The sequence below is a fragment of the Polypterus senegalus genome, chromosome 5 (assembly GCF_016835505.1).
Source record: "Polypterus senegalus isolate Bchr_013 chromosome 5, ASM1683550v1, whole genome shotgun sequence".
NCBI lineage: Eukaryota > Metazoa > Chordata > Cladistia > Polypteriformes > Polypteridae > Polypterus > Polypterus senegalus.
Window position 1 is genome coordinate 64,727,985 of NC_053158.1, and position 26,357 is coordinate 64,754,341.

Here is a 26,357-nt window from a genome sequence, read left to right on the forward strand (position 1 = left end):
CTTATATAGAGTATACAAGACTATGAATGTTTTCACTGGCTTATTATTTAAGCTCAATCTGTTACTTTTAAATTCATTGTTTACTTACCTTTCATTATAAATTAATAGTTTTTTATTTTGATTACTTTTTAGAGATGACATGTGATTTAGTACAGGGTCCTTTAATATTTTCAATTAAAACATTCTGTTTCAAAGAGCTAACACTCATTTTGAGCCAGCAGAAGTCATGGTTTAGTTCCCTTACTATGCTGTTACTATGGCACACATTCTGCCTGACATTGAAAAGAGAAGACATTGCCAGAACAGAAGGTGCTGCACAAGTGAATAAGTAGGTTATAGTAGTAGGGCTGTCTGTAGAAGTGACTAAATTCCAAGATGGGCAAAGGTAAAATACAGGTTAAAAAAGAAGTTTGTTGAGTTATTATTTATTGTCAGTCCTTTGGGGTATCAGCATTAGGTTGAATCACTAAAATAGTAGGTCAGTGTATCGTTTCAGTTTAAAGAGGAGTGGATAAAAGAGGTAGAGAGAGTGCAAAGTATACTGACTTCTTTTTCATTTTCACAGGTGCTGAATTCTACCTTGCAGAAAGGGTTGGACATGTCAGTGAGCCAGCTGTGAATTTATGCAATGACCCAGAGGTGATCATGTTCCAAGAAAATTAACATCCTGGAGCAAGGCAAGTGAAGTTTTCCATTGGAGGCTTTTGGCTGTTTTGTACAAGTATACAAACTTCATATCCTCCACCCTACTCTGTATAAACGGTAACACTAATAACAATTCCATTATTAAGCACCATGTTGGCCATGAACAAAAAAAGCAGTTTGGTTTTTTGAAGCTACTTTAAATTAGCAGTGCCTCTTGTTCTTCTGCTCCCTTTTCCCATAGCTGGTTGGGTGGGGGCAGGTGGTGGTAGTGATAGGGGCAGTTGTTTTTTTTGGAATTTCTTATCTTAATATTGAGTCAAAATTCACCACAATTTGATTGTGTTGATCTTTATACACAAAGTGTTTGCTTTATGAACAATGCTGTCAAGAGGCAGGGCCTGTTAAAGCCCATTGCGGCACTTCCTGTGTGATTTTGGGCTATACAAAAATAAACTGTATTGTATTGTATTGTAAAATTATTTCGAAACCAGCTATAAAGGGGCTTTTTAATCTAAATAGATTAGGCCATCTTCTTCCAGTACATTTCCCTGCTCACAGGTAAGGTGCAATTAAATTACATATGGTAGACAACAAAACAAAGTCTCAAGGCAGTTACAACAAGTGCTCTCTCTGTTGTTTAATATTGGGTGATAAATAACAAGTTAGGAGGTAACCTGCATACTCGCTGTAACCCTATTATTCTGCTTGGGCTACCAGCATAGTCTATAAGTAGTGGTGGCATTTATCCTTGTGGGAATAGGGAGGGGCTATAAGTGTTGGGGCATTGATTCTTCTTTGAGAAATATAAAATATTTGAAAGCACTGTATTCAACCAGAGGAACAAATAAAAAAGTTGTTATCCATAAGCAACAAATATTGTAGCAAATTGTGTATCAAGCAATACTGTGAATAAGAATGATTTTACAATGTATGATAGTTGTTGCTTCTGTTTATTTCATACATATGAATGTTATTCCTGCAAATCTCAAATGAAAACTTATGAAGTTGCAAGGTGACAGTTTGTGGCTGGTGGCATAAGAGAAATGAGAATGGCTGGGAAAAAATTGTAAACTGGCATTTCTCATAGTTAAAACAATAAAATTGTTTATGTCTAGTTTTTAAAGAGTCCAGCCTTTACAAAGTCTGAAATACTATATACATCATTGTTGTAACAGCTGTCTGTCAGTTAGAGACATGAGCTTTTCTAATTTGCATGTGGAAAATTTGAGAAACTTCATTTAATTTCATAACATCAGCACTGCCTAGTCTTTCAAACTTTGGACAATTCATCTTTTTACACTGCCTTTCAAGTCCCAATTTATTAGTAATATAAGAATATAATATATAAGAATTTTCACCTAGATCTATTGTTACAGTCGAGTACACAGCAACCTCACAGCTTGGGCTAAAGTTGAAATCCATTCATTGCCTGTTTTATATTTACTGTACGTGTTTTTTCTCTGGCTGCTCTGACTTCCACTCACATAGTAAAGATGTGTAGATTATATTGTAAAAAAATCAAAATTGGCTTGGTGTGCATAAATATCAGTGTGTGCATACTATGACTGTGCTGTTATATGGACTAAGATCCCCTTCAGGATAGGCCTTGTTCCTGATCCAGGCCCAGCTCATTTTGAACCAGTATGTGAAGACATGGATTTCTAGTATGAGTTAATAGAGAAACAAGAATTTTAATTTAGGATTTTGTGCAATAATGAGAAAAGCAGTAAGTCAACCTAATACATATTCTCATCAGCATAAAAGCTTTCCACTAGGCACATCAGAGAAAAATATGTTTAAATCTAAGGATGATGAGTACACTTCACATCTCATGCATCCCAGTTCATGGAATGTGTTACTACTCCAATATCATGTTTTCTTTTCGTTAGAAATAAAAGTTGTGATGGATGAAGTGCTAAGGATTGCAGGTTGGCATTTACAATGCATTAAAAATTCCAGTAATTTTTCTACAGAACTCTGTGTTTGTAAGGAATGTCAGATTACACAGGCTTTGGTGGATTGTGCGCAGTTGGCCTGTGCTGACAAACAGGAGTAGAAATTTAAGTTTTTAGACTTTATGCTGAGATTTAGATTTCAAGATTTTCATATAAATACATTACCCATGGCCCCCTAAAAACAAATTAACATGTAAAATAGAATTATTGTAGCCAGATTGTGGAAAGCACCTTATCTACTGTGGAATTGCCCTGAAACAAGTAGATGGTGTTAATCTCTTCCTTTTTGTCTATAGATTGAGTTTTATTTTCTACACTCATCCTTAAATTTATTATTGATTCATTTGAGAATATATAAATGAGGAAAGGAGGAAAGAAACACAGAAAAATTGAAAAAAAAGATTATTGATGGTTGTAAAATTTTTTTGCAATACTGTTGTGCATGCTACAGATTCTGTCAGTTGTCCAAAGTACAAATGCCAGAGCTAGAGGTATTTGTCAGAAATATTGCTAGAGATGACACTTTGTACTGCTAATTAGTTTCCACTATTTCGTGAACTCTTGGGTTTTAAATGTTTTTTCAAAGGCATAATATAGTACTTAGTTGTATTTTAGCTTTTATTCAGCTGGCTTATAAGAGTTTGTTTTATATAATGCATTATATTGTAATATCTTTAGTGTAATAGAGCTACAGATACAGAGGGTCAATCCAACATAAAAAAATAACTTGACAAGATGGATCAAAGATGCTGAATTTAGTTTTGCTTATAATATCTTGATCAAATAATGAAGCTAAAGAACTGCAAGAGTGGGGAGATTGTGGACAGAGACATTAGTGGTTATTCATACTCAATTTATGTTAAGTAGAAAAATAAAACTTAAACTTCAATTTTCACTGAAAAAAAGAAAAAACCTTATGATATGAAAATAATGTTGTCTTTTCTGAATAATTAGGAATGCTGAATAAAGAGATGCACGAGCACAACTTAAATATCTTTAGTTGAAAAGAAATTTCAGTATTTTACATTGGACAGCATAAATTGATTCTCAGTTGTTGAGCCTCCCTGGGAATGTGCCAGAAAGTGTGCCAGGAGATGCAGGAGAAAATTTTAATAAGAATGTGAATTTTAACATTAACATAAGGAGATAGTCAATGATGGCATCTGTTATTCAGTAGAATTTATGCAGAGCACATACTTGAAGTAAATAAGTGCAGTTCATTTGAAGTGTTCAGTAGTTTTGATAAATTTTAACTTTTACTCTGGATTTTGTTAATTTATTTTTTGCTCTGTTTAATACTTTTGGTGATGAGGATGAGGAACATCCATTTGTACAATGAGATACTTTTGCATTGCTTATAAAGTAGATACTATTATTAAATGTAATGTATGTGTTTCAAAACCCACCATAACATGCTGTGTTATCAAAATCAATATTTTTTTTGTGTTCATCTCTAGGGATTTGCTTAAATGTGTATTTAGTTTGGGGTCTCTCAAGTGGAACATTATGTTTTTAGCAATCGATATGCAAGATTAAAAGACTGATATTCTTGGAGGTTTGAACTTTCAGCAGATTAATTGTGGGACTTCCCACATCCACGCCTCCTTCCCCATACAGTTGGCTTTTGTTGGGTTATATTTTTTTACATTGTAGTTTTCATTAAACTTATAGTGTTTGAAAAAATATTTTCTAGGCTTCTACTCATTTTTATATATTTCAGGTGTTAAATTGATCAATATTGAGACACTGTTTTGCATAACATTTTAGTTTTTTCAAGTGAGACTTTTTTGAATTTTTGTCTTTTTAAAAACTGAAGTAAAAAAATTTGATATTAATTGTAACTTTAAATTAAAGGAGGACGAGGGAAAAAGGGGGGCAGCCTCAGAGGGCAGTTCCTCTTAACAGAGTGACAAAAGGTCAGGCGCTTGGGGATCAGGCACGTGCCAGAGTGAACCTTTCTGCTTCACAGCACATGGCCCTGGGCTTTGTAGACACTGACCCCGAGAACTGAGCCAGCTAATCGCAGGCACACTAGAGAGCCATTAAACAAAATGCCAATCTGTCTTCCTCTCTATTGCAGAAAAGGTATTAGAGACTGCCATGCAGCAGCCGTTCTTGCTGTGAGGTGAGCAGTAAGTTATTTTTGAATGAACTGTGAAGGGTGAGATAGAGGTTTCACATATCTGCCAGGTTAATTGACAAAAGTGGATATGCCATCAAAGAGTACACCATGTATTTTGTGGAAACTACTTTAAAGTGTTTCACCTCTTAAGGCCTGTCAGGTGGCTATCAGGCATTGTTGCACTGTCATTGTAAGATATGTGGAGCACAGGTTGCACAGGTTTACTTGAATTGCAGCAGACTCTGGGCTAGTTATACAGAGAAATTATAAAATACATGCATACCTTGAACTGAGATGATACCTGACAGCAACTATATTACATTAAGATATTATAGTATTGCTCCTGCACACAGTGTCACCACTAAAGAGTTTATCTCATACAATACAAAGGTCTATCAATTTATAAGTTTAACTCTGGGGTATTGGATTTTATATATGGATTATACATTTTCACACAAAGGATCACTCTTTTGAAAGACACACTCGGACATAGGTTTCCCATTTGTGTGTGAAGAAACAGAACACTTGCTGTAGTTTTATTTGGAACTTTGAACTTGCAAATAATCACTTAATTTGAACCATTTACCATTAATAGGCTTTTTTACCTATAGAATACAGTTGGATAAATAACTTTTTTTTCTAATTTTTGAAAACCATTTGGAATATTTAAGGCTTTAAATCTTCTGTAATGCATTCATGTCCATCTTTCTTTTATGATATTTATTCACATTTCCAAGAGTCTTAGTCACTTTTTCCTCACAGTGTCTCTGAATTGTTGTGCCTGCTTTTCACTTAGTAAACCATTTTTAAAATGCATTTAATTGTGAATGCTTTTGGGAAACACTTTAGAAAAACTTGTTAAACATAACAAATTAAGGGGAGGGAAATATTTCTTTTGATATTCACTGAAAGAATAAAATATAGGCATTAAAGACAATAATAATAATAAAAATATCAACAATAATAATAATAACAGTGTCACAGTAATTTATGTTGCTTTCTCAAGGCTCCAAGATCTTTTATGTTTGTAGTCTGGGTTTTGTTTAGAGTTTTCAAGTTCTTCCTTTCAGTAGCCTTTCTGTGAGCTTGCCTGTTTTCTCTACATTCCAAAGAAGTATTTGCAGAATTAATTGTTGATGAGTGAGTTTCGATCTACACACAATTATGTTGGTGAGTAGTTTGGTATTCTAGCTAGGGTTGGCTCTTACCTTGCAATTGACGCTTATGGAATAGCCTGTAATGAACTAGTGAGTACATTAGCATAAAGTCCTGAGAAACTGTAGCAAAAAGCCCCCTTCAATACAAAAGACCGTCGACCTTCTGCTTAAAGTGTAAAGGGCAGACAGAGATTATTTATAGAAAAAAAAAGATTTCACCAAAATGCTGTTTGTGACAAAAAGCTCCCAAGAGCTCAAAAGGTACAGCAGGAATTGCCTGAAAAGGCAATCCAAAAATAAACTAAAGTCCTAATGTAAAATCCAGTACAGAGATCAAAAATAGAGCAGAATAATCAAAACATCCAAGAAATACACAAAAGCACAATAAATCATTATAACTCACAAGAACCACTAAGTGTATTCAAATGAACTGCAAGGGACTCCATCTCAGTCTTTATAGGTCTGAGGGCGACCTCTTGATAGTGAGAAGAAGGTGGTCCTGCCTCTTGGGGAACTACCCACAAGACACACGGAACACAGTAGAAGATATATAGTCACATAGACACTAAATGATCAAAAAGTACATAAAAATAAATGTGAACCCCACCCAGTTGGGAACAGTGGCTGAAACATAGCACACTGGGCTTCTTGTACCTCAGTAATAGAAAATTTTCTTTCAGAAAACAGATGGGAATAATATAATAAAAAATTATATAGTTGAAGTGAAGTAGAAGTGTGTATGGTTTGTAAGCAAAGGTAAATATAGTCCAGAATAATACAATAGGACATATGGCTGGGGTGATCAGTCTGCTATTTGATTGAAATTAGACATAGTAGGTTTTAAATCTATATTTAAATTTCGGAACAGAAGGAATGCAATAGTCGTGGTATTGACTGAATCTTCAGAGATAAGTAGAAGCTTGTGCATGAAAAAGAGAGCTGTTATACTTGGTTTTATTATACTTAACATATGTATAATAGTTGTCTGTCAAATGGGTATTCTTTGTCATTAATCAGACCTATGTGCTATATTAGGTGACTGGCGGCCTCCTTTTTTTGTTCACTGTGTTGTATTTAGAAAGTAGTGGGAAGCAAATGATATTTTTTGAGAAGTCATTGCCTTTACTGCTGTGTCAAATTACGGGTATTTGTATGTGGGCCCTTCTCTCCTCTTGACCTTTGTTTGTCTTGTGAGGATCAACTTCTCAATAGAGCACATGGGGCTGCAAGGCTCTCGTTTTACATCACTGTTGTTTTCAACCTCTAGTCTAACAAAAGAGTATTGAACTCTACTTGTCAAAATAAGTGATGTTCTACTGGAAAGGTGGCCTTAGGTGTGTGGTAAAAGAATGAGTAGGACACACGTGCCTCTCATTATTAACTGTCAGTCATATGCAGATGACTTAACTTTTATATATAAAGAGAGTTTTCCTATAAAATTGATACTCTGTTAGTTTAATCATAAAAATATATATTTTTATTACATGGAAAGTTAATATTAAATAGAGTTAAAGTATCTTAGAGGCTATTATAAGTTTCACCTATTTACAAAACGTTTTTAGCCTTAACCTTCAGGTAACATCTACTATCAGAACAGACAACATACAGTATCCCTTTTGATTGGAATCATTTCTCTTTTTGCTCACCTTTCCATGCATTGGAGACAGAGCCCTTTTATAACTATTGAAGACTCAAGGTGCAGGAACAGCAGTATTTGCTAGATGCAGTTTTAGTCTGTTGTCAATGTAATGAAACCCTAAACATGGAAGTTATTAATTTCTTGGAAATTGAGGTTTAAAGTCCCCATAGACCAGAACTTTAAAAATGCTGGAGTGTAGAGGAGTGTCTGGGGCAAAGGCTCAGTGCCAGGAGAAAGTTCATGGTCATGAGACAGAGACCAGGAAGGAGAGAGGGTTAATACGATGGTCTATATGGTAAGTGGGCAAGTGGATAAGCCACTCAAGCTGGCAGAGTGATACAGCCAAGCCCATTGGAATATATAGTTGTTTTCTTTCTTTTGCTTGATTTGATACTTAAGTTTGTTCCTTTGTGTAACCCTGTTTTATTAATCTTGATAAATGCACCCTTTTGATAAATTCTGTGTTCACATAAATTTTGCATTTGGAGTTTTTTTTTCTTTCTTTTTTTATGTGCTTGAGGGTGATGTCACCACAGTGAGACTTCCTGTTTCTTTGTTGCAACCATTTTTTTGAAAATCAATACGTAGATCATTTGTGTCTCTACTTTTTTGTCTTTTCTAAAATGGAAAATTTTGTTAGGACAAGAAGTTTAGATTCTTACACAGTTTCATTTGTAGTCAGATTTTCTTTTGGTTTTGATGTCTTGCCTGCTTCTTAGGATTTCTTCTTACCCGTTATGGTTCTTTACCCCTTTTGATTCCTACCACATTAGTGACTTTAGTCTTTAATGACCTATTCTGTTCAACTTTTTAATAGTACCCCATGAAAAGCTATTTAAATTCTGGTCCACACTGCTTTTAATTTACAGAGGTTATAGCTCAGTCTTCCTTAATAAATTGTAATAGGACATGTACTGTGCCCAAGAATTATTGTGAGCAAGGAGATGAAAAGGGAGTGAAAAGATGAAGTCAATCTGAGAAGCTAAGTGTCCAAATCAGGATGACAATCAAAGGACAAAGCAAACATCAAAGCCAGAAACAAGACAAAGACAAAAATCAATCCTGCCTCTAGGGCTTACTTGAATAAGAAACTAACTGCTGTTATAGTTCAGGTGGATGTTAAATCTACAGAGGAATAATGCAGTATAAGGGCACTGACATATTTACAGCACAATGTCCTGTGATGACAGGCACATGATGCATGTGGACACGTAACTGAACTCAAAATGACATAGTGTAAATTGAATCTAATGGTAATTAAAATAACTTTTAAATTATAAAACCAATTGTGAAACATATGTTGAAAAATATAAGTTCATGTATAAAAATTTCAAAAAGAAACAAAACTACACATAAAACAGATGCATATTATTACATAAATGTTAAGTATACTTGTTATGTTTTGAAGGTAAGGGTATTGACCCACAATACAAAGAAGATGTTTATTTTTGAGTTCTGCATTATGTGTCAGTAGAATAGAGACAATTAGATTACCAAATATTTGTTTTCCAAACAATTAAATGTTACAAAGAAATATTTGTAGTTTATTAAAGAAATATATTAAGTAATAGACATCTTTTCAAATAAAAATATGTTTACTTTGTATGTACTGTATATATCTCAGTGCACAATTAAACAAACATAACAAACAGTTGCTAATGACTAGTGATATAATGAGTTGATTGAACCAAACTGACTTACTGAATCTAAAACGGGTATAAGAGGAATCAAACTAGGTGAAGGACAACTGAACTAAAAGGTGAGCATGAAGCATATGTGACAATTTAACCTTCAAGTTATCAGTTCTTTACAAAATGGCAAGTATGAGCCTAACAACAAGACAAAAGGTAGTTATCCTGCATCAGCAAGGACACAAGGAAGGAGAAATTTCATGTCAGACAGGAGTTTCAAGATGTGCTTACCAAACATTTCTGAAGAGCAATGATACAGGCAAGGCTGAAGGCCAGAAACATAGTGTTCAGCCAGGGAAAATAAGTGCTGCATATCAGAGATAGATCAAAGTTCTGAAATCAGAAGAAGTTCATCACTACTATCAGAGCTGAAGTCACAGGCACCACCGGGACCCAATCACTCTACGGTTTGAAAAAATCTTGTCAGAAGTGGTCTGCATGGAGTTTCCTGTTTGCTTCTAAAAAGTTATTCCTCTGAAGTGGAAATAAAGCCAACAGACTCATCTATACACAAAAACACAAGAACTGGAGTGCTGAACAATGGTAACAAAAGCTCCAAAATGTAATTTTTTTTTGTTTCAGACAAAAGACACTTTGTCCATTGAAGAGCTGGAGATTGCTACATGAATAAGTGTCTGCAACTCCAGCAGCAAAATTCAGCTGAGGTTCCTTGCAGGGTTGGGGCTGCATTTCTGTAAATGAATTTGTTGTCTGGTCAACTTTAATGGAATCTTCAGTGGTTTGAAGTATAATCAAATTCTCATCCACTATGCAATATTATTAGTGAGGCATCTAATAGGACCCAGCTCTGTAGCAAGGCACTGGCCCCAACCAGACGATCAAGATCATAAAGAACTATTTTTAACAAAAAGAAGAACAAGGAGTTCAGCGAAGGATGGTATGGCCTCCACAGAGCTTTGATCTCAACAAATTTGATCTGGGATTACCTGGAGAGACAGAAAATAAGCAAGACAGCCAAAGTCTACAGGAAAACTGGTACAAGTTTTTGAAGATGTCTTGAACAATCTACCTGCAGTTATTCTTATAAGTGTACTGCCTATTTTCCAGTGAGTGAAAAATACAGGTTATACATTTTCCATTCTTTGTATTTCCAGTACTTCCTGTCTTTTTATTTTCACTTTCTTGATGTGTTGCATGTAACATCAGTATAGTCGTAACTATAGGTAAGGTCAACAACCTAATATTTTATCACTGGCACTTGTGTAGTCTGATATATTATAGTATAAGTGATAACATGTTTATATAAATGCCTTGAAGATGTAAACAAAAACATCTTAAAAGGCTACAGGAAAGATTAGAACTTGTAGAAATTTAAGTTTATAATTTCAGTTTTCAGGAAACTATCAGCTTACTGGTGTTGTATCTAATAACTCAATATAACTTTGTTCAGCAAAACAGGTCCGAGGCAAACAAGAACGCTCCACTAATATTGACTGAATAAAAAAAAAAAAACAAACTTAGTTAATGGAAGCTTCAAGAGCCATTTTGAGTGAAATCTGAACCTGTCTTTTAACTTGCAATGTTAAGGTACTTTACTGTTTAAAAAGCACTGTGGCAATTTGTGGTTATGATTGTTGTCTCAGACACAAAGGATCTGTAGTGCATTTCTAACCTGGTCGTGTCCTAAACATTGTCAGCAGGGGTTTCACGCCGTAGGTTTTCATATATGTCCTATGTACATAGTAGATTAACTAGAAAATCTCAGCTGGGCCATTTTTTGAGGGGAATCACATGTTTATTAATGTCATTATAAAGAACATAACATACCACAGCAAAAAATTATATATCTGCATAAGGAATTAAGCTGACCTGTTATGAGTTTACCTTACAGTGTGTTAGATTGTGTTCTACATCTGATCTTGCTAGGATATGCTATAGCATCCCGCTATCCTTTCAAATAAAAGGAAAATTCAGGAGGGATAGAAGAACAATGTAGAGATTGACTTCAATATTTAGTAAATACCATTAACTTTCAAGGCTTCCTATTCTTTACAAAGAGCAATAAGAAAATGTGAATGAGTTTTGGCAAGACAATACGCCTTCTTTAAGGTTCCCATGCTTGATCTATGTGGACCTCTAGAATGTCTTAATTTTTGGAATCTAATTTTTCATGTACAGGGTAGAGGGAGGCAACTCAAGATGGATTGTTAGTCTATCACAAGGTATATGCATAAATATTTCCACACTCACTCAAACCTTAAAGGTGCAGTGAGACATCATCAGACATTCTCTGCCGGCAGCACGGTGGCGCAGTGGTAGCGCTGCTGCCTCACAGTAAGGAGACCTGGGTTAGCTTCCCTTGTCCTTCCTGCGTGGAGTTTGCATGTTCTCCCCGTGTCTACGTGGGTTTTCTCTGGGTGCTCCAGTTTCCTCCCACAGTCCAAAGATATGCAGGTTAGGTGCAATGGCAATCCTAAATTGTCCCTAGTGTGTGCTTGGTGTGTTGGTGTATGTGTGCTTGTGCTCTGCGGTGGGCTGGCGCCATGCCTGGCAATTTGTTCCTGCCTTGTGCCCTGTGTTGCCTGGGATTGGCTCCTGCACACCCTTGTGACCCTGTGTTAGAATATAGCGAGTTGGATAATGGATGGATAATGACTGACTGACTGACATTCTCTGCACAAAATTAATGTGAACATTGGAAGAACATGCAAACTCTGTGCAAAAAGAAACAAAGCTAGTGAGTCAGCTGCATTTTTTTATATCATACTGTAAAAAGAACACTTTTGGTTGTCTGGTATTGTTAAGAAATATATGGCAGTGATATAAAAAAAAGATCTTGAAAACTGATGAATCACTGTCATATAAGAGAATATTTTGTTAAAGTTTCAGATTTTTCTTAAGCAGTAAGGTGCAGTAGCAAAGTAGCTGAACTGTAAATTACCTGCTTGCTAGTTTAACCCACACTACCAACTCCAACTGTGACTTTCAGCAAATCATTTAATATGACGCCTAATAAGAAAATCTGCACTGTTTATGCTCTTTTGAATTGTAAATTACTTTTGATAAATACTCGTTCAAAAAAGGCATTTGACATAAATCAGTGAAACGTTTTTGAATTTTGAATTCAAGAATTCATATGAAATTATTTTATTACTAAAAAAGAAGGTACAGTGGCCCATTAAGCTGCTGAAATACCAAATCATAATGACCTCTAAAGCTTTCTATGAAATGCAGTAGTGCATAAACAGGGATGTGGAAGATTACCTCTTAAACTACTTCTGCATGATAAAGAGCTAAAGATTTTTGAGTCAGTGTGGGTTAACACAGTCCAAGGACCATTGTGCTGTAATGTGAAGTGACGTAAAAATGCAAGCTCTGAAGAAGAGGATCTCAGTATTGACAGATTGTGACCCTCTGAGCCCTCTCTATACCAGCTGTTGACCTGCTGCTCTCTCACTAATACTTTACATGGTCTGCTGTATTCAAGTCTTTACTACAGGATTTTGCAGGATCTGATTTGTAGAGACAGTCCACTTTTTAAGTTATACCCTTTTTAATATTAATCATATTGTATGAACTACAAGAGTAAGACAGAATCTAGTACCATGCCACAAACCCAACAACAAAAGAAAGACTGATATTTGTGGCTCCTTTGACAGTTTTCTACATGTTAAGTGGCATTCGAAGTGTAGACATTTCACCACGGGTATCAAACTCCGGTCCTGGAGGGCTGCAGTGGCTGCAGGTTTTTCATTCTATCTTCTTCATTAGGGACCAGTTTTCTGCAGCTAATTTACTCCTATTTCTTTAGTTTTAATTGACTTGACTCAGACCCCTTGTCTCTTTTTCCTTAATTAGCAGCCAAACAATAATGAGACACAAAACACATGACCAGCTTACCTGTGCCCATCACACAATATCTGAAAATAAAGAAAGCTGAAGGCCTCAGTAAGGCTGATCTCTCAGGTCACCAAAACATATTTATGGTGTTCTTTCAAAAAACAGAAAAATCAACATATTTGGAAATGTCTGCTTTGGCAGAATGAGAGCAGCAACAAGCCATGGAATTAAATAACAGGCTTAATTAACAGCAAGATTCTGCTTCTCATTAAGAGGTTGGTTGGAGTTTGAAATCCCAGTTTAGCTGGTCATCTCCTGGCTCATTTCACATCTCATTTCTGTTTGGCTGTTATTTAATGAAGAAAGGAATCAATTCAGAGGGCTGAATCCTTACAAACAGGGCTATTAAAATGAAGGGAAAAGGAGTTATTAGCAGTGAAAACTGGTCAAGGAAAAGAGTTAGAATGAAAACGTGCAGCCACTGCAGCCCACCAGGCCTAGAGTTGGACACCCCTGCATTTGACAGAACTATAAAGACTGAAAAACTTATCCATATTAAAAGAGAAAAATCTTTTTTTCATGATAATAAGGTGCAATATAAGAGTATATGTAATGGCTACATAGGTTCCATCTGCAGGTAAATGGTACTTATAAGATTTTTTTATTTAATCATTTTAATATTTTTCTTTAGGTCCAATGAGTTGAATCACACCTCAGTCTTATTTTCCCTTTTGAAAACCTTGTAGTTCCCAGGGGATTGTTCAAGAGTTGTTTTCATAATTTTTATTTGTGTATATTTGTATTATATTTTCTAGTTACTTTTGTGCACAAAAATATAATTCTGAGTGTTGTTGAAATTAGAACAGAACATTTTTTATAATGAAAACATATTTGATACATTTGTCGATTAATAACTGTCTTTTTTTCCACCTTTTCAGACAATGGGAAATTCATATGCAGGGCAACTGAAATCTGCCCGTTTTGAGGAAGCTCTTCACAATTCCATTGAGGCATCTCTTCGCTCCAACAATGAAGCTCCTCAGCCTGTTTTCTCTCAGCTTTACCTTATCCAGAACCAACAGCCAATTAAATTAGAAGGTATTTAATCACTACATTGCTTTAAACAAACATCATCTTTAGCCTATTTTCATTTATAGTCCGAATGTACCTAAAGTACAGGATCTTGCTGTACTTTACAAATAATATTTGAATACATTTAAATTTCCTGATACAGTGGAACGGGTCACGAATGTCTCAGAACATGTACAAATCGGGTTACGACAAAAACACTCACCAAACTTTTGCATCTGTTCATGACCACACACTCGGGTGACAAACAAGCCTTCCCTTCCGGTTTGTACACGCCGATGATTTCTGCAAGTGTTCAGTCTCTCCCTGTGCATTCCCTGTGCAGTGAGCAAGAGAGAGAGTGCAAGAGAGCGAGTGAGCGAGCCAGAGAGAGGGAGAGAGCGCAAGAAGGCAGTTAAAGTAGGTAACCTGCTCCATCCAGGTTTTAATTTCACTAAGGCAGGTTGTGAGCTGACAAAGCTCTGATGAAGTCCCACTTTTAACATTGAAGTAGAGTATCATCTGCATAAAAATGATAGCCCAGTCCATAGTTATGAATAATATGGCCAAGGGGAAGCATATAAATACAGAAGAGAAGAGGGCCGAGGACAGAGCCCTGAGGAACTCCTTGTGTGACTGGCGCCGAGCTGGATCTGCTGTGGCCAAGACTAACAAACTCTTGCCTATCAGTCAGATAGGACTTGAAACACAGGAGGTCAGTGCCAGAGATACCAAGCATGTTCTCCATTCTGGACAGTAGAATGTCATGTCTGACAGTGTCAGATGCTGCACTGAGGTCTAATAGAATTAATATGCCGGTTTGTCCAGAGTCTGCTGCCATAAGCAAATCATTGGTTACCCGTAGCAGAGCAGTTTCACAGCTGTGCCGCGACCCTGAAACCAGATTGAAAGGGTTCCATCAAGTTATTAGTGGTTAAGTAATTGGTGAGTTGGGAGGCTGCAACACGCTCAAGAACTTTTGACAGGAAAGGTAATTGGGAAATAGGCCGGAAATTGTTAAGATTGTCAGCATCAAGACCAGACCTTTTTAACATTGGAGTTACAGAAGCGATTTTAAAAGTGAGCGGCACAGAGCCAGTGTCAAGGGAATGAGTTTATTATTGTTGTAATAGTTGGGATTATGGCATAAAGGCAGGATTTAAGTAGTGTGCTGGGGATGGGGTCCAGTACACAAGTAGCTGGCCTCATTTTACAAAGCAGGTTATTAACAAACACAGATGTGACTGGTGAGAACTTAGAGAAGGAGCTGGATGGAGTGGGAAAACAGGGAGAGATATAAAGAGATGATGTATTTATGTTAGTTGAATTATTTAGATCTTTAATTTTGTTACAGAAAAAGTGGAGGAATTCCTCACAGACTTCAGTAGAAGAGGTAGTTGGGCCAGATGTGGGTTCGAGTAGTTTATTAACTACAGAAAACAAAACCCTTGGGTTATCATGGCCACTTTCTATTATTCTGCCATCCTGGGTGTTCTTAGCAGCAGATAGTGCTTCTCTGTAAGCTCTTTGGTGGTCAGAGAAAGCCTGGATGTACATGGTGAGGCCAGTCTTACGTGACATTCCCCCAAGCCGTCAGCCAACTGCTTTCATAGATCGCAATTCTGAATTATGCCAAGGAGCTGAACGTTTAAAGGAAACCTCCTTATGTTTTAAAGGAGCTGTTTTATCTAATGCTGAATGAAGGGCTGAGTTAGTGGTCAACACGACTATCTAGTGTTGACGGAACAGGTGCAGACAGTAAAAGATCAGAAATGAATCCAGAAAATATAGAGGGACAGATATTTTTAAGGTTTCTGTAAGAAATTTGTCGTTTACAGGTAAGAGGATGGAAAGGCAGTGAGACAGTGAAAAATACTGCTTTATGGTCAGAGAGTCCCAAATCAGTGCTGTAAATGTTGGCAACAGATAGTCCAGAAGTGCAGATCAGATCCAATATATGACCACCAGAGTGGGTGGGAAAATCAACACCCAAATGGCAAACGTATCTATATAAAATTAAGTCTAAAACACAGTGAAGTGTAGAGAAAGTGAATTCACTGTACATCAAGAAAAATAAAAGCTTTGCACGAAACAGAATTGCATCCAAATGAATTTGAGCTTTTCAATTAAGACCAGTGGTTAAGAAGGGAAGCGATTCTTCACTTCAAAAGCGCAACCTCAATGGAACTGATAAACAGTTATAGTCCATTGATATTTCTGGGATACCTTTTGTGAACAACTCCCTTCAGGTCACACTACAGAGTCTCAGTTGGGCTGAGTTCTGAACCTCTGACATGGTCATTCTGGAACACAGTTTTTTTCTGTTTAGCCAATTATATTCATTTACTGCTGTGTTTCAAGTCATTGTCTTGCTCCATCATCCAACTTCAATTAAGCTTCAAATGACAAATTGCTACCCTGACAATTTTCTGTAAAATTACATAATGCAAGCTGTCCACACCCTAAGGCAACAAAGCAGTACTAAACAATGATTCTTCCTCCATAATTCTTCACAGCTAGGATGAGACTTTGGTATTAGTATACAGTGCAGTTTTTGCTGTAAACATTGTGTTGCATGTCTTTTTTTTTTCAAAAGATTTTAACATTTGTTCTGTCCACATAAAGTTCATCCACTACTGACATCAAGGGCCAACCTTGCAGACCCCTCCGTACTCTCTTGTCACACACCCCACCAAAAAAAAGCAAACTGCACAACCAAATTAATTTTAGATTAATGTCCTCAGTGCTTCTATTCAGGTAATATCCAGGGTGTAAGGTGGAACAATCCTTGGTTTTTAAGAGTTTTGGGACCTTTTTTATAATGTACAGGTTTCAAGTTGAGTTTCTCCATTCTTGACTCTTGGAAGTGAACTGAAGTCTACATTAGATTCTGGTTTCTCTTATCCAATCACTGGGTCATTTAGTCAGAAGAGGCAGTTCAGTGTTCTTAATGGGGTCCCTTTCTAGTGATGTTTTTGGGGTGTCTTCTTTGTAAGGCATCCAGGTTTACTTCCATATGAGATGAGCACATTCTGACTTAGCAATTGAACTGCAACAAGATCAGTAATTTAAGGGATAATGTAGTTATTTTCAACTTAACCCCTACGTAAACTTTTATGCTAGGTGGAGATGGTATACGGTCTCACGGTTCTCTGCTGTGTTTGAGATTCCATTCAGTTCACTGTTTTCTTGGCAATTATTACAACACTTTCTGAAAGTTTGAAACTAATGATTTTGCAGGTTTTTGAATTTGAGGGGTTCTGGTATTGATTCACTTTGTCATTAATTTTTACATTTATAAAATATCACAGTTTAAACAAAATTATTTATGGCCACCTACTTGAGAGATATGTGAGATTGTAGCTAAGGTATGATAAGCAGATGCCAGTTCATGGAACGAACTGTGTTGTACAAAATTATACTGGAAAACGGTTCACCTATATATTTTTGTTTTTCTGCAACAAAGAACACAATTGATCTTTTTTACAAGTTTTCATTTGTATTGTTGTAAAAGATGTCCATCCTTATGAAGGGAGTTCATTACGTGGAATGTGACCATTGAGACTTCATTTTAAAGCACATCTTCTTAAGTACAGTAATCTCTATTTCAGCATCCCAATGGCCAGAATTACTTGTTCCATGTGTAGTTTACTATTTGCCACAGGATGTTTAAGGGCAGCATGGTGGTGCAGTAGTAGTGCTGCTGCATTGTAGTAAGGAAACCTGTGCTCATGTCCTGGGACACCCCTGTGCAGAGTTTACATTCTCTCTCTGTGTCGTTGTGGGCTTCCTCCAATTGTCAAAAGTAATGCGTATTAGATGAATTAAACAATGCTATATTGTCTCTGGTGTGCATGTGTGTGTTTTTTTTTTGCAACTGTGATGGACTGGTGGCTTGCTTTGTACCCTTTGCTTGTTAGGATAGAGTCCACCCTGTGACTCTGGTCTAGATTTATTATAATAGAAAATAATATGACAGGAAATTTAACTCACTTATTTACCTGTTGTTTTGTGATACTAAGCAAATAAGTATGTCATGCTTTGAAAAGATGCGTCCTTGGTACAGATTCATAATTTTATGGCAGATTGTAGCTACTGTAGACCTGGGTATGCATCTTTCCTGTACCATAAAAAACTTTTTCTTGCTGGCTTACCAAACATATCCACCCAAAACCAGGACACACATTCTACTGGTGATATATAATTCTGCTTTTATTCCAAATACTACTTTCCCTTAGGACAGTCAGGTCTATTGCTTCTTATAGAAAACATTTACACACAAACACAACAGTTAGAAAATAAAACAGTTGTGATCCTCACTACAAAAACAACAAAGATAACATGATGAGAACAAACTTAAGAATACTGAACAATTAGAGTTAGTGTTAAAAAGGTTGAATAACATATTTTGTACAATCTTGAGAACACTGAATAAAAATGATCTAAAAACAGAATGCAAAAAATAGAATTGAAATGATTTTCTGAAAAACATAATATCATTGCTGTTTGGTAATTTGTAAAGAAGAGAAAAACATGTGTCTTCTTAGTTTTAAGGCAGTTAGAGTAATACATTTTTTAAATGTGTGGTGATGAGAAACTACTTACCCAGACTGGAAAGTATTCAGGCTGACATTGATTTGATACAATCTGGACTTAAGTGCTGGTGTGAAATTGGCTTTTATCTTAATCTCTATCAACATGCTTTCTAAATTCAGAGCCCTTGTTAATTATGTAGATGTGACACCAAAGATAGAGGACCTGGACAAAGAAGTCTCCCCACTTCATCCACAAAGAGGTCTGCAGGAGGGAGTCAATGGACAAGTAACAAATGGAGTGGACCATGAGGAGGAAGAGGATGAAGAAGACCTGTCAGAAACCAGTAGTCCTCCAACTCCTTACATGCAGAAACCAGCCCCTGAAGGCTCTTGCACTTTGGATGGTAACTGCTGAAAATTCTGTGTTATGTTGCATAGTGAAACTTTTCTGTCTTAATGATTAAATATTAAAAACAGTTTTCTGTTTAAATTGGGAAATTTTATGATCGGTTATGAACAATCTAAATTTTAAATGAAGATAACAATGTTGTTCCTTTTTGAAATCATTCTTTGCTTTCTTTGTTTTCTACCTCCATTTTAATTTTCCAAATTCAAAATATTTACCTTATGTACTGTAGCCTTAAAAAGACACTTAACCTGCCAGTGCTTAAATTGACAAAATATACAAATATTTTAAATATGTTTATTTTTGAATGTGAAATTTTAATTTGGAAGTTTATTTGTAAAGCTTTGCCACAATAAAGGTAACTGCAGAAAGGAATGAACATAGACTACGAAGTACAACATTACTATTAGTTTGTTCTCATTACATTACACTGTCCAGAAAAAAAATTAGATCAGATTTTTGCATGCCTGTTCTAACAAACATTTTTTGAAGTGTCAATGAAAAATGCTGCACAAAAATACTAACGTAAGTGATTAGTATCTGTAAAAGTTTGGATTAATAATTTATTTTTCTTTTCAAGAATAATCTTACTTTAACACAATTCAAACTAACTGACACAAGCCTATCAAGATCTCACTGAGAATCACTAGGGTTACACTCTACAGAAAATCCTCAAATGCAAAGGAAGCATATGCCTTTACAGACAAAAGGCTACATAACCTGTAAAAAGCTGGCAGAGATCAAGGGCATTAAAACATAATTAGCAATCTCAATGTGAATAAGCACGTTAATGAAGCAATTTGTGCTCCTTGGCATCCAAGGATTGATTCCCATGCCCATTCTGTATGAGGACTTTACATATTGTCACCATGCTCATGTAGGTTTTCCTCCCATATTACAAAAACATGGATGTTAGGTCAAATGTCAATTTTTAATTTGTGCCATGTGAACATGGGGGTAATGGTCTGGTACTCTGTCTAGAATTTCTGCCCTATGTTAGGTGCCCTACATCTCTGACTTGGATTAAGTATGTTTGAGAGAATGTTATTTTAGGTTGTGTATATAAGCTCAGTGTTTCAGTCACCAAGACATTTGGTATTTTAAGACAATTAAATCATTTATGCTACACATTTTCTTGTGTGTGTTTTGTCATACAGCGGCATTTGTTCGCTGAGAATATGATACACAAGGTGTAAATTAAGATAAAATTGTAATGGAAATTGGAATAGTTAAAATTTTCTGTCTTATTGAGGATAATACTTTATTCTGGAAACTCAGTTGTAGATCTAATGGAAAATCTTTGAAAACAACTACCTTTAAAATTATTTTTCCATTATGTTCCCTTTTATTGTTTTCTTTCTATAGGCTTCTGCCAAGCGGGAAAGGATTTGCGACTAGTGTCTGTTAGCCTGGAGCAGATTGAGGTTCCTGCAGGGTTTGAGTTGGTTGGTGCAAAGTCACCAAACATCCCTGAGCACATTCTAGTCTGTGCAGTAGACAAGAGGTTTTTGCCAGATGGCAATGGAAAAAATGCACTTTTAGGTGAGCCGTTACTGTAGATGCAGTTCACTTGTATTTTATGCAATCTGTTTGGTGATAGCATTAAAACATTGGGGATGGGGGTGGAATAGCTCATCTTAATTTTCTGAATTTGTACAGTTACACCTTCCATTTTCTCATGGAGCAAAGTGACAGACAACATTCAGATTTGTCACTGAACAGCATGTAATACTGAAGTAAGCACAGGGGAATATACAGTTTCTCAAACTATAGCTTGAAATTATGAATAGACTTTGTCACCAGCATTGTGGCATCTTTTAAAATGCTCTGAACGTTAAAGGTCAAATATGACTGATTGCAAATTATTGTGAGGAGCTGTTTGCTTTAACATCATCCTTCAATCATTTTTAGACCCTCTTAATCTATTTCAGCATATTTAAATTAGTTTCTTTAGTGTTACAGATCTACTGTATATACAAGGTAGTGTCCAATACTGAAATGACATGTTGTGTGTCCTGCAACCCAGCACTGGATAAAACAATTTCAGTAAAGAAATTATTACATTGGTCTTGTCAATTGTAAGGTAAATATATCACCCCAAAAGAATGTACAACTTTTTGACATACATATTCACTCATATTTACTTTAGTGACAACTGGTTATGTTATTTACATTTACAGTTAGGTAGTGGAAACATTTGGTTTTACAAATATGTAGTTTGGGGTCTTAACATTTGAGCTATGCCACCACATTGCCCTGGGTTCTTAGTTATTCATGGTATCATTTTATGCAGTTTATTTTTTCTCTGTCTGAATTTCTGTCACTTCTTTTTTCAATGCATTAACCATTATCCTTAGAACTTCTTCCATGGAGGATTATTCTGATACCCAGGGATCCTGTGTTTGTCATAACAAATAGGTTAGCATTATAATGTCATTTTAATTGTGTCTAAAGATAATACTAATTAACCACATTTTCATAACATGTCCATCACTCTGTCTTTTAAAACAGATAATAGCTTTCAGTTGTTTTGGCATAAATCCAGGAACATTGTTAACATTCTCATTACTGTGAGCACATTTGTCAAAATTATTTACATGGTATAGCAAAACACTGTAATTAAGTTGCCAAAGGCAATTCCTACAGTGAAAAAGTAATTGTCACCAAAGTAAAATGTACTCTCATCATTGTTTAAAACATAGCAGTTAAAATATTTAGACTTATAGCAAAAATGGTAGTGTGCTCTGAAAGTACACTCTTTATGTCCAAATTCTGAATTACAAAATTTGTATAGTTTCACTCTGCCACTGATATTTTTTTTAACAAACTGATTGCTGTTAAGGCTACAGTCACTAGTTTGAACATTGCCAGGTTCCACATTGCAGTATGTAAACATCGTTGGTAGAAGAAAGCACTCACATTTTCATTTCTATTATTTTTCAGTTGCTGTCGATCAATTCTCTAAAGATACTTTTAAGCTCTCAAAACAACATGTGAATTTCTCCACAAGTCATGGTTATTTGGCTACAACACAATTGCATTTCTCATTCTTTTTTACAAATTGTAAATGCTTTAGTATATTTGATAAATATACAAGTACATCCATTTTCCAACCTGCTGAATCCAAACACAGGGGTCTGCTGGAGCCAATCCCAGCCAACACAGGGCACAAGGCAGGAACCAATCCTGGCAGGGTGCCAACCCACCGCAGGACACTTACACACCCAGCACACACTAGGGCCAATTTAGAATCACCAGTCCACCTAACCAGCATATCTTTGGACTGTGGGAGGAAACCGGAGTGCCTGGTGGTAACCCACGCAGACACAGGGAGAACATGCAAACTCCACACAGGGAGGACCCGGGAAGCGAACCTGGGTCTCCTAACTGCGAGGCAGCAGCGCTACCACTTCGCCACCGTGCCGCCCATATACAAGTACAGTCATCCAGAATTTGAACTATTATCAATTGAGTTTGTCTTTGCATTGTGTTGCTTCTCAGTTGAATAGTTTTACACTTCAAAACATGTAATAATTTTTCTCATTGTGTAAGTCATACCATCTACAAAAATCCATCCTATTGTCAATATCTGTCAGTCCTATATTCCTTTGTTGTAATGACTCGTAAAATGATAAATTGTTCCCTAGGTGGAATATAAACTTTACAAACAAAGGTTTTCACATCTTAGATCAACCAGTGACACTTTTTGTGAAGTTAGCTCTCAGTTGGAATTCATGAGTGTGAATATTGCCAAACACATCTATAGAGACTGAATGTCTGCTGAATTTGTATTATTTTTCAACATGGAGGAACCTGCACAGGCAAAAATTGAATTTGGGCAACAGATTGATTGTGGAGGAGGAAAATGCATACAGATGCATGGCAGTGGTATGAGGGATAACAATAAGATAAAGGAAGAGCTAGAAGAGTGCAAAGTAACAGAGCTGTCCCTGATGAAAGACGGGCCACATTTGTGGAGCATGACTTTACAATGGCAGAAGATGGTAGATAGATAGATAGATAGATAGATAGATAGACAGACAGACAGACAGACAGACAGACAGACACTTTATTAACCCTAATGGGAAATTCACATACTCCCGCAGCAGCATACTGATGAAAAACAATATTAAATTAAAGAGTGATAAAAATGCAGGTAAAACAAACAATAACTTTGTATAATGTTAATGTTTACCCCGCCCCCGGGTGGAATTGAAGAGTCGCATAGTGTGGGGGAGGAACGATCTACTCAGTCTGTCATTGGAGCAGGACAGTGACAGCAATCTGTTGCTGAAGCTGCTCCTCTGTCTGGAGATTATCCTGTTCAGTGGATGCAGTGGATTCTCCATGATTGACAGGAGCCTGCTCAGTGCCTGTCGCTCTGCCACGGATGTCAAACTGTCCAGCTCCATGCCTACAATAGAGCCTGCCTTCACCAGTTTGTCCAGGCGTGAGGCGTCCTTCTTCTTTGTGCTGCCTCCCCAACATACCATCACGAAGAAGAGGGCACTCGCCACAACCATCTGATAGAACATCTGCAGCATCTTATTGCAGATGTTGAAGGATGCCAGTCTTCTAAGGAATTATAGTCGGCACTGTCCTCTCTTGCACAGAGCATCAGTATTGGCAGTCCAGTCCAATTTATCATCCAGCTGCACTCCCAGGTATTTATAGGTCTGTACCCTCAGTCACCCACAGTCACCTCTGATAATCACTGGTCCAGGAGGGGCCTGGGTCTCCTAAAATCCCCCACCAGCTTCACGGTTTTGCTGGTGTTCAGGTGTAAGTGGTTTGAATTAGGCTCATATACTCCTCCTCCTGCCCACTCCTGATGCAGCCCATGATAGCAGTGTTGCCAGCGAACTTCTGCACGTTTCAGGACTCCGAGTTGTATTGGAAGTCCGATGTATATAGGCTGAACAGTGCCGGAGAAAGTACAGTACCCTGAGGCGCTCCTCTGTTGCTGACCACAATGTCAGACCTGCAGTTCCCGAGATGCACATACTGAAGTCTGTCTGTAAGATATTCCACGATCCATGCCACCAGGTATGAATATACTCCCATCTCTGTCAGCTTGTCCCTAAGGAGCAGAGGTTGAATGGTGTTGAAGGCGCTAGAGAAGTCCAGAAACATAATTCTTGCAGCACCACTGCTTCTGTCCAAGTGGGAGAGGGATCGGTGTAGCATATAAAAAAAGAGGTAATGTAGGATGTAAATCAATACTGTAATTCTTTATGCTGTTTCAGTTTTAGCAATATATCTAGTGATAGTTACAATAGTGTACTGCATGTTTAAAAGACATTCGTTAAGAAATCCATGTATCCCACAGTACAGTACATGTAGTTTGTTCAGTTTGTGAATTCCGAATACAGAATGAGATGACCACCTCATACTGGTGGCAGAAGAGGTCTTTTTACATCTCAGCAAGATCAACAAATCTGCAACACAGTTAATAGAAAATAATGCTATCAGACTCGGTGAGATCAAAAGTGAAATTTTACAGGACAAAACCTTCTGCTGTTGAAATCAGAGACTTAAAGGATGTAGCTATGCCATTTTGGCTTTTTTGTATAATTTATTATAGAAGTTACAAAGAATAAGTATCATTAAACATAAGACAAAACTTACAAAGTTATAAAAGGTTATATTTTTATAAAAGGCTATCATGTTAAAGGATATAAAAAAAAAAGAATATTAGGATAATCTACCTATACTAGTTCAGAAATCTTAAATATATTTTACATGCTACAAAGAATTCAAATTATAAAATAAAAATTAAAACTTAAAGCAATTTAAGGAATGATTATTTTAAAGCAAATAGTCTAATTTAGGTATATATCCTTTTTTGTTTAAGATTGAAGTAGTGTTTTGTTTGAATGTAATACTTAAGTAAATGGAACAAGCAATATTCCATTTAATTGGAATAAAAATTATTTTTTGGAGATAAAAAAGTTTATCTGTACAAAATTAATTAAATACACATTGTATCTGTAGAACAGAGTTTAAAGCAAAACTCCAAATCCAAAATGTAGTAACATCTTGTTCTTAGAAATAAACTCCTTTTGCCAGGTCCTCCTTAATAGAAACCCTTAAATCTTAGTTGATTAATTTTTCTGCAGAAAACAGTCTTTCAGCACTGATTTGGATGGGTGGCTAATAGGATCAATGTAAATCAAAGCTAATAGGATTTGATTATCCAGCAAGTGACCCAGTGTTTTTTCATTGGAGATGCAGTGCCATCAGCAATTAATTCTTCACTTTTGATCAGGCAATATATCAAGCTTTTCTAGTCCAACAAACCTACCAGGTGTTAAATCTTCAGATTGCAACTTCTTGGTAACATTAAAAAGGTGAAAAACTTTCTTATTGTGTCACTTGTGCCCACTGGCTTTTAGTTGTTGAAAAAGTTTTGTTATACAGAACTTCAACAAAGAATTTCACTTCAGATAAATGCTTGATCATTAAATAAGTGCTTCCACTGTGTTTTCTTTGATCCAAAATGGCTCCTTTTCGAGTACACCTCTGCAGAATAGCATTTTATTATGAATTTTGGCTGCAGTCTCTACTTGCCTCAACTTTCTAATGAGAGTAGCTAAGTGATGATCTTTCAACCCATCTCTTTTTGCTAGTTACAGTTTGTATACAGCATAAAACATATGTTGAAGTGGAAATAGCTTGCATGCTTCTTCAACAATATCATCTAAACTTCACCCCCTCTCCTGTTTATGGATTGCTTATGGAAAAGTGATCAACTTCCATCATTTGGATAGTCTCTTCATTAGCTTTATTCATTTTCTCAATTTTGCTTAACATATTTGAAGCATCATTTGTTACACTTCATTATATCTATTATTTTTAATGTCAAATCACCTAAAACGTTTTCCGCTAACTTCTGAATATATCTGCTGGTGTGATTTTCCTGGGTGTCCTTTACCACCAGTGTTTGAGTTATCATTGATGTGCTCATAAACAAATGCAACATTAATGGCAAAATAGCTGACTCTGTGATGTGTGCATGCATCAGTTTTTATAAAGACAAAATCTCACTTCAGACATTTTTCTTTCTTATATTTGTCCAATTCAATTACCAGTTTCTTGATACTTTTCTCTTTCCAGAAAAAACTAGAGTTTTCTAGCCATTTCTCCATTTATGCCTAAAAAGGCTGATTATAAAAAACAAGATAGAGGTACGCTATTTTTCATCACCATTTCAATGATGCGATTTCTGATCTCAAGTGATGTCACTGTTATTGCAGTTTTGTCAGTAGTAAATAATCTTGACAGTTGTGTTTGTCTTCAAGGAGATTTTTGATCTTTTTTAAGCTCTGAAGTAGATGG

At 36.2% G+C, this 26,357-nt stretch overlaps 1 protein-coding gene across 2 annotated transcripts in view; it reads left to right on the forward strand.

Annotated features, from left to right (window-relative positions):
• greb1l (GREB1 like retinoic acid receptor coactivator) overlaps positions 1 to 26,357 on the forward strand; it is a 211,799-nt gene that overhangs the window by 92,053 nt on the left and 93,389 nt on the right. For both annotated transcript variants that reach the window (XM_039754721.1, XM_039754722.1), the window contains exons 2-5: positions 566 to 677; positions 13,949 to 14,108; positions 18,814 to 19,017; positions 20,385 to 20,561. In XM_039754721.1, coding sequence (XP_039610655.1) covers positions 13,952 to 14,108; positions 18,814 to 19,017; positions 20,385 to 20,561 — 538 coding nt within the window. In that variant the 5' untranslated portion in view covers positions 566 to 677; positions 13,949 to 13,951. The remainder of the gene's footprint in view (positions 1 to 565; positions 678 to 13,948; positions 14,109 to 18,813; positions 19,018 to 20,384; positions 20,562 to 26,357) is intronic.